Source organism: Herpailurus yagouaroundi, unplaced genomic scaffold (genome assembly GCF_014898765.1).
Source record: "Herpailurus yagouaroundi ecotype Mexico unplaced genomic scaffold, PumYag 185, whole genome shotgun sequence".
NCBI lineage: Eukaryota > Metazoa > Chordata > Mammalia > Carnivora > Felidae > Herpailurus > Herpailurus yagouaroundi.
Window position 1 is genome coordinate 4,741,551 of NW_024412416.1, and position 9,362 is coordinate 4,750,912.

General features: G+C 56.4%; 1 protein-coding gene across 3 annotated transcripts in view; it reads right to left on the minus strand.

The window, feature by feature from the left end:
* ALPK3 (alpha kinase 3) overlaps nt 1–9,356 on the minus strand; it is a 56,491-nt gene extending 47,135 nt beyond the window's left edge. The window contains exons 1-3 of one of the 3 annotated variants that reach the window (XM_040493563.1): nt 9,187–9,356; nt 4,140–4,178; nt 606–727 (exon numbers count right to left, since the gene is read on the minus strand). In XM_040493563.1, the coding sequence (XP_040349497.1) occupies nt 606–727; nt 4,140–4,178; nt 9,187–9,329 (304 nt within the window). In that variant the 5' untranslated portion in view covers nt 9,330–9,356. Of the gene's footprint in view, nt 1–605; nt 728–4,139; nt 4,179–8,289; nt 8,507–9,186 lie in introns of those variants that run through there. The other 2 variants (XM_040493565.1, XM_040493564.1) reach the window with 2 other exon arrangements.
* Nucleotides 9,357–9,362: the final 6 nt, after the last annotated feature.

Consider the following 9,362-nt stretch of genomic DNA (forward strand, 5'->3'; position numbering starts at 1 on the left):
TCTCTTTCTCTTAAAAATAAACATTTTTGGGGGCGTCTGGGTGGTTCAGTCGGTTAAGCGACCGACTTCGGTCGAGATCAGGTCATGATCTCACGGTCCATGAGTTCGAGCCCCATGTCGGGCTCTGTGCGGACAGCTCAGAGCCTGGATCCTGTTTCGGATTCTGTGTCTCCCTCTCTCTGACCCTCCCCCATTCATGCTCTGTCTCTCTCTGTCTCAAAAATAAATAAATGTTAAAAAAATTTTTTTTAAAAAACGAAAAAATAAAAATAAACATTTTTTAAACATTAAAAAAAAAAACTCTTTCAATTGGACAGCTTCTTTCCTTGGAGCTAAGACTCATTAATCGTATGTCTAAGGGTAACGAACTACACTGAAGGTAGGCTTTTGAAGAGAAGCAGGCTGTAGATGTGGCTCCAGAATGGGAGGAAAAAGGGACCCCAGCCCACGCAGGGAGACTAAGCTGGAGAGAAAGCTAAGAAACAAATGTCAACTTGCACAGTTTTGTGCACACAGCCAACCCCCTCCATGCCCGTCCCCACAGCCCCTTTGGACCCTCTTGTGTGCTGTGACCCTGGTGTGGCTCGTACGGATGGCCTCATTACCTGTGACGATGCAGGTGAACCTGACGTCGCTGTCCTCAGACACAGCCCGGGACTTGAGCGTGGTCTCGAACAGCGGCTGGGTCTCCTCTGTTAGCTGCGCGATGATGGAGCAGAAGGTGCTCCTACGAAAGGCAAAGAACGATTCAGAGCGGCTCTCCCCCCGCCAGCATCTCCGCTGGTGTCCAATCTGGACCGGTGTTGTCCAAAGCAGCTTAAATCTTACCACGTCCATCCACCATCCTGTGGCCACGGCCCCAGTACCTGAGCAAGTCTTTCTTCAAGGGAGCCAGATCTCTTGGCCACACTGGGGGCAGGGGTGGTACCAAGGGGCTGAACAGAATCCCGATACAGACCCATTCCAATAGGCAGGCTTCTGACCATGGGCCAGGATCCTAAGCACGCCAAACCACCAGCCCTGCCGTCCCCTTCCCATCCTTATCGGAAGGACTTGCTTCACCCTCGACCATCTATCTCCAGGAAAGCTCGCACACGGGGGAGGCACACATATGGATAGGTCCGGCCTCAGAGACGGGGACCCCAGCACAGCAGAGCTTCCATTCATGCTAAAGAGGGAAAAGCCAGTCAACTCTCAAGGACACACGGCTCAGGGGCCTCTCCTAAAGGTTGCGCTCAGAAGAAAAGGCCCTGAATTTATGAGCAAAGACCGGAGTAGAGGAAGAAGAAGCCAGCCAATTCCAGGGGTCTAGACCCAAAGGTAGACTCTAATTCACAGGGGTGTCAGGAAAGAGAGTCTGCTCTTGGGGTCCATCCCCGGACACCACGTGCTCAGGTGAATACATGGCGGCCAGCTCCAAGACCGACCAGCACGACCGCCAAACCATCAACAGATCCGTTCCTGCAAAAGCCAGGACTTGTAGTTCCATAGGGACAATCCGCCTCCCAAAATTCAAGGGCATTTGCGGGCTCGCTGAGTCCAGCACAGACTCACCGACGCTGCTCAGCATGTACAGTCCTCTCCTTCCTGGGCACGGGAAGCAAACCACCATGCCAAACCCTTTCACGGGCCAGCAGAGACACAACGCGTCCCAAGGCGTGAAGCGTAACCACACGGCCGGGTTGTGTGATGCACAAGCCGTGCCCAGCCCCCCTCCCCCTCCCCACTCACACACCCCGTGGTGAGCAGCAGTGAGGACCAGGAGGGGAGAAGTGAAGAGAAGCAGGGGGAACTGGAGACAGACAGACAAAACATTCAAAGCTGCCTTTCTCTGTGCCTCGGAGGAGGGGCGGCCACCTGGGCAATGCGTCTGCCCGCGACCTCTCCGCCAGGGGCAGGGGAGTGTCCGTGGGAACACGGCAAAGAGGACTTTTGCGGGGAGGGCGTCCACATTCAACTCATCATTTCTGTGGGTGGCATTCTGGACTAGAGTTTGAGGAGAAAGGTGATATCCCAGGAAGAGCGTCCGGGATCAGGTAAGATTCTGGACCCACAGGGGCCCAGCCGTGGTGTCTCCAGGGGAATGCAGACACCTGGGCCTCCGGGGAACTGACGGGAGCCCTCGCCCACAAAGACTGCCCAGACAGGGGACCCTAAGCTCTCACGCACCTGAACGCTTGAACTGGGCGTGCGGTCGGGGTTCCATAACACCCGCTGTGATACTCTCATCTGGACCTCCTCTATCGTGCTCTGCCTTTGCCTTTACCCCACTCAGATACAGAGGGCCCTTCAACTCCCTGACACTCAGGAGACACAACATCTGAACACGTTTCTTGCTGTTCTCATACCGACCGCATATTTCTGGCTGGGGAATACCAAATCGCAACCAACCGTTTCCAGAGGAAAGTGCCGTGCCAAAAGGCATCGGGCTTCCAGGCTTCTGCAGCTAATTCAGAACATCCCTAATTACGTCCTCCCTGCAAAACCAGAATCCTATCTTACTCAGAAGCACGAGCCTGGATCTAATACTCAGCTTAGGCTCTTAAGGATGAAGCTACTTGGGCAAGTCTAAGGAAATAAGCTACTGGAAAGAGAAAAGGAGGAAATTATGCTTCAAGGAAATTTTCTTCGGGTGTTCATGCTAGATATTCAGTAGCAGGTAGTTATTTGATTTCATTACTTCTCTTGAATGGGAAAGTACACTCATCTTCCCAAAGCCACTAGGTTCTAAGTTATATTATAGAAAATGCTTGCATTGGAAACTCATGCATAACTGCCAAAAGGCATGACTAGATGAACACCCTCTGCGGGGTGGGGCTGGGGTGCGTTAGGGCAGGGAGAGCCACTGCATATGCGGTCAAGGTCCACCCGCTTTCTGTCCCCATCCTCCAGACCACTTGAATAGACTCTGAGCAGGGCTGCTTCCAGTCTCCTGGAAAGCCAGAAGTCCACACATCTGGAAACAGTCGGGTCCCACCCTGACACCTCCAAGTCCTTCCAACTCTGTGACTTCATAAGGATAGCACAGCCTAACTAATCGCGTGTTTCTAAAGAACACCAGAACCGTGGGCTTATCACAATGCGCAAAGGACCCTAACTGTGCCCTTAGACTTGGTTCTTTACCTTGCTTTAAAGAAACTTCCAAGATCCTTTCTCTGTTAGCACTCGCCGCTCCCCTCTGAGTTGGCTGTGATCCCCTCCCCTCCACCCCCTCCAGATCATCAACCAACCCAGAACAAAGGCTCTTTGATGTTCTCCTATATCAAAGGAAACGTACAGGGTAGGCGCTAATCATGTCGGTAGACATGATTAGCTACTCAGAGACCAGTTGCCTTCTCAGAAACCTTTCTCTGTGTAAAGAAACCGTAGGTGACTCTCCCCAGACCTACCAGTCTGGGATGGGGCCCAAGGGGTGGGAGATATCCAGGAAATGTTCCGACTTTTATGATAGAAGTCAGGTCAGCCCGCGGGAGAAAGCTGTCCCCAGCTCGGGATGCAAGAGAACAGGCATTCGATGGGCGAACCCCGACTGTGAGCCTGATGCTCAGGTCCTGCCTGGCTCTGGAGCAGATTCCGAGACCATGCGAAGGCAGGCATACGCTAACGTGGTATTCCCGGACCTCAAAGAGTTCATAGTTTCGCAGGGATGGAGAGAGCCCAAAGGGAGGGAAAATTGGAGACAGAGGTGGTAGAAAGAGAAGAGACTGAGAAGGAAACGCTGAAGTCATTAACCTTGCGTCAGAAGACAGACAATGAGGTGTCAAATCTAGACAGGGGATCACAAACACCGCAGACACCTAGGATGGGTCAGTGGGTCACATGGCTGGTGGCTCTCTGTCCTGGCCCCATGGTGCCTCTCCAGGGGGGCACAGACACACAGTAACAGGCATCTGGGGAAGCCTTGCCTATTTCTGGGTCCCAGGAAGCCTTTCAGCGGTCCATGCAGGCGTCAACTCTGGCCCCTGTGAGACCCACGCTCACGTGAGTGCCCTCTCACACCTCCCCCCCCTTCCCGCCCTCCGGCCCTCCCCTCACCCCATGCAGCCCCATTAGTGCACAAGCAGTCACCCGGAGGCCCTTCAGTGCCCAGACCCGAGAGAAAAAGGCAGTCAGAGAAATGTAATGCAATGTGCGTTTACCTTCCAGAGCTGGGGTGAGACAACCGGTTGCTTGATAAGCTAAGCGAAAACAGCAAATGGAATCATTAGGCCAGAAGAGCAAGGAGAGGAGGCAAAACCAACAACAGTTTGCAGGGTATTAATTGGCCACCATCTGGGGCCCGGAGGCCTTTCTATTAAAAGGGACCAGCTGTCTTAGTTGGCCTGCTCCAGTTAGCAAGTGGCCTCACCACCAGGCACACCGGTGTATCTGAAACGGAGAGCTCGTTAAATGCGGCAGAGTCCAGGGGAATGGTTAGGCAGGAAGGAAGGCCCCGTGGGGCTGCGCTTAGAGAAAAATGTGTCCCAGGCCACTTGGGTCACTGCCCCCAAGAGAGGGGCTCACGGCTGCCTGGCGTGTGTCCCCACCCCACAGCACACCAGCCTGGGGGCAGCTCCCACTTTGGCTTTTGGGGGGAGCAGAGCCCCCATTCCTAGAAATCCCCTAACGGGCTAGGAAGGAGACAGGTGGCTTGGAGGACGCCCATTAATAGGTTAAAGTACGGTTAAAGGGGCCACACAAGGCAAACCAGCTGGAAGAGAGAAGAGGAGAAAAACAAAGCGGTTAATTCAGCAGGAGCCAGGAGGCCCCCAGCTCGGTCAGACCAGCACAAGGGCCCATTATGTCCAGGGGCCCTGGTCACCCCTCCTGCCCCGGGTGGCTGAAAGGGGACACTAGCTGGGGGCTGCGGATCCACCCAGGGAGACCACCCCACCCGCCCCTCCCTCCACCTTTCTTCACACAGACACCTCCAGGCGAGGCCACCCCCTCCACTCTTACTCCCTTCAGCTGCCCCTATGAGAACAGGGATGGTCTGTCCCTTTATAACCCAAAACCCAACCTCAACCTCTACCCCAAAACACGGCTTCCTCTCAGGGGTTCCTGGGTGTGTGGCCACCTCCAGCATCCTCCCAAACTCCGAACCGTAAATGTGCCATTTTGGACCCCTCCCTCTCCTCCAGGCCCCAAATCCAGCCGGTCAACCATGCTCGGCCCTGCTTTCTTCCGTTCGCTCTAGCCCTGCTGTCGTGTTCTGATCGAGACCCCCACGGCTCCAAATCCGATGACCACCTCAGCCCCCTTCTCCTTCGCCCCGCATATCACACCACTTCCCTGAAAAAAATGTGACAGTCCCCGCCCCCCCCCCCCCCCATTGTACATTACACTGAGTCTCAACTCCTTAACTGGGCGTGCAAGGCCCTCCCTGATCTGCTCACACAACCCCTATGACTATCGTTCTCTCCTTCCCAATACCATGTTCCACTGGAACCAGACCTGTCCCTAACTGCCATGGACATGTCCACGCCCGGCCTCTGAGCCCATCCTTCTGGCCTCCTTGCTTGGAAAGCCCTCCCTCCTTCCTGCTGCCCACCCAGCCTTCAGACCTAGCTCTTTTTGTAGCTTCCATACTCCTAGCACAGTGCTCAGCTGACTGCAGCCATTCAACAGCTGTTTTGTGGAAGAAAGTGAGAGAGCGGGAAAGAAGGTGGAGAGAGGGAAGGCAAATGCATCTCTCAAAAAGGAAGGGTGCCGCCCCCCAGAGGGAGCTGCTGCTCCAGAAAAGATGGAAAGAGCGAGAACGCAGCTGCCTCTGCTCAGAGCTTTACAAATCCTCTGGAGGCCGCGTGGGCAGAACCTCTCATGGTTCCCAGACACTGGCCAAGTCCATCCTTTCCTGACCATGAACTTCCTTTGCCTTTCACCTCGTAATTGAGAGATTTGTCCTCTGGTGGGTCTGGATTTCTTCCCTGGGAAGGAGAGGGAGAGAATCAGCTCTCTAATTCCAAGAGGAGAATGACAGGTGCCACCTGCAAGGAGATAAGGGACTGAGCTGCGATGGTGACCCCCTCCCTGGCTCTCTCTAGGGCTGCTCTGTTCCCTGTCCTGCGCTCTCCGGGCTTCACCCCTACGCTGTCAGCCAGATCCGGCAGGAGGAATCCTGTGCCACGGAGGCAGCTTATCTTCAGAAAGTGGGAGCGCTGCCCGTGCCCTGCCAACTGGGCCAAAGCTAGGCTTAGGGCCCCATCCAGGCAGGAAACTCTCCCTTTACCGCCTGTGAGGAGGTCAGAATCAGGGGCACCAAACGCTGGTGCAGAAAGCCCTGGAACAGTTCTTAGTGCCACCTTCATTTTACAGGATGGGAATTCAGGGCCCAAGAAAGGCCTCTTGGTAAAGAAGGAAAAGTGAGCCTGGAGGGAGCCAGGACTGGCTGTGGAACCCGGGGCCTCCCATTCTTCTCGGCTTTCACATATTCTGGGATGTAAAAGGCCCTTGGGAAGTCCTAGCCTGATGCCTCAGTTTCCCTGAAAGCCTGAGACAACCTGCCTGACCTAAGCGGGACAGAAGAGGTGTTCCAGAGCTGTCTGTAGCAAACACCATAGCTTCTGCTGTTCCTCTGAGCCCCCTTGGGCCAGGGTCTCCAAGAAACGGGGGGACAGAGACTCCTAAAGCTTCCGAGTGTCCCTCGGAAGGTAGTTAGTCATAACTAGACCCACCCGACTATACCTCCTTAACCTGCTCCAGCCTACCCCTGCCCCGTCTTCTACAGGGATGAGGCCCTAGGGGCTGGACGCCCTAGGAGGCTGGGCCTATAGTTTGCTGGGAGTCTGCCCCCAACGGGTGTTACAAATATCCTCGAGCTGACTACTGACTGGAAACCACTTCAGGGCTGTGGATTCAGGGGAGGGGAGGTATGCACAGGGATCCAGGCTCTAGACCTGGACCAAAGCTTCCCGTGGCCCAGGCCCCAGCCCAGCTGTCCATCGGTCCCCAAGGGGCAGTCCGTCCTCACAAGGGCCCTTGAGAACAACGCCTCGTGAGCTCCATGCATAGAGGGAGACCCAGAAAATGGTGGAGCCAAGAGTGAGTGGAACAGAACTTGCCTCTCAGTCAGGACTCTGGGATAGTCAGGGTTCATCTGGGCTGGAGCCAAGGACAGCTGGCAAAGTCCTCAAGGGACCCTCTTTCTCCTTCGTGTCTTGGGCCCTCTTCCCATCCCCACAGGCAGTCAGGCTGTTCTGAGGGATAGAAGACTGCGTGGCTGCCTGCTCTAACGCAAGAGTCAGGCCTCGCTAGACAAGTGGGAACGGCCGCCCCTCCTCTCCCCAACACAGCCCCATTCACATCCACACTCTCTTCTCTTTGGCCAGAGGCTTTTCCGGAGGTGAGATCAGTCTGGCCCTCCTTGTCCCTCAGGACCTGTCGGGGTCTGTAGCCAGCTGGCAGGGGCAAAACCGGGTCCACAGGCCCGGACTAGAAAACCCTCTCTCACACCGCCCCAGCCCTGCCTCCTCCAAATGCTTGATGCAAAGAGTATCCTTTTAAGAGCATTCTCATTTAGGTTCAGGGGGCTTGAACCAGTCACTCCCATCCCACCTGCAGTTCTCAGACCGGCCCACTGCTTTGTGCTCATGGGTTAGGCAATTAAAATGTATCTACCATCAAGGTAGGTGTCCACTCTCCAGCTTTTTCTCTAACAGTCCAGATCCACTGTCTTCCCCATTCTGCCTGGTTTTCAAGCCGCCCCTGCTTCCCTCCCTCTATCACTGCCTCTCTCCTATTTGTTCTGCCGTATTGACAAAGGCCAGATGCAGGAGGCACAGCCCAGGCAAGTCACTGTGACAAGTGGGAGACAAGAGTGACGCTCCTACAAGCAAGTCAGCTTCCCCCCACAGGCTGGAGTAAATGTCCCAGGTTCATTCCAGCTTTTCCGTGGAGTCAATGGTTAGGAGGAAGGGGCATTCTTTCCTGGCAGCCAGGGGCCTTGTCCAGTCTGACTCAGTCACCGATGCCAGCCCTCAGCCCTGCCCCAGACATGTGACACCATTTGACGAGTTTTATGCAGAAACCGGTTCCGGTTACATTTGAACTTTTCCAACTCCAAGGTCAACAGAACTCAGCCAATTCACGAGGAAGTGCCTGGGACTTTTCCTGAACGTCCTTGATGCCTGTTTTGCTGCTGTTTTAGGAACGGAGGACAAGAGGTCCCCAGACAGCTTCTCAGGGGAGTGGCTGTTTTCTGCATAACCCACAACAAGCCAAGTTCTGGGGCTGTGACACAGCCACTGTCCCAACAGCCAACCATCACGGTTCCCTTTGGAAAACAGGCTCCAGAGTTGGAGGGAAACTGACCTGCCCAGAGGGGGCAGGAAATGTCCCTCTCCATGGCAGTACATGTGTCCCTGGGTGTCCACCTGCCATGTAGTGCTGGTATGCCTCTCTACTGACCGACCGTGTGTCTTTGTCTGTGGGTAGTCTAGCTCCTAAAACAAAGAGAGCAGCCACACCTCTCACTCTTGACAGAGGAGCAAAGGGCTCATGGCCGGACCCCTCCCTTGGCATCCCGCTCCCCCAACCTGGGCAGGGCAACTGGCTCCCCTGGGAACCCCAAGCTCTGACTCTTCAGACAGGGCCAACCTCACCCCACCTCATCCCCCCGCCCCCCTTCACCTCACCAGCCCCACAGAGATCCTGGGGAAGACCACAGCCCCGGGGCCCAGAGGAAGAACCCATCTGCCCAAAAAGAAGAACCTTAATTTTTTCCTGGTGAACACCACCCCCAACACCACCACCCCGAGCTCAGTATCCCCCACTGCGGGGGTCCCCCTAGCGCCCCCCTCCCATCTCTCTGGTCCCCCCACCCCCTGAATACTCTCCCCTCCCTTCTAGCCAGGGAGGAATTTCAGCCACTCTGGTCCCTTATCCCCTTATCGCTCACTGTGGAATCCGAGGCCAGGGAGGAGCCGCTGCGGGGTGAGGGTGCGGGTGGGACCGTGGGCCCCGAGGGAGGAAGGGAGGGGACAGAAGGGAGGCCTTCAGGGCCCCGCGAGACCTCCCCCTGAGTGGGGCCCTGCTCCTCTCTCTGCCCGAGGCCCTTGGGCCCTGAGGGGTCAGGACAAGAGGAGCCTCGAGGGGCCTCAGGGCCACTGCGCCTGGACCCGAGAGGCGGGCGCCCGGGTGCCATCCAGGGTCCCGCCGCCGGCCCCCCACCAACCACCCCACCCCCACCCCCCTGGGCGCGCCGCTCACCTGGTCTCGGGCCTCACGCTGAGCAGGTAGCTGCGGCTGGCCGGGCTGGGGATCCACACCGGCCCGTCGTCCTCGCCGTCGCCGCCCGCCCCGGAGCGCCAGCCCGCGCCCCAGCCGTGGCCGGGGTCCCTGCGCGACCCCATCCCGCCGCCGGCCCCTGCCGCGCCCCGCTCGCC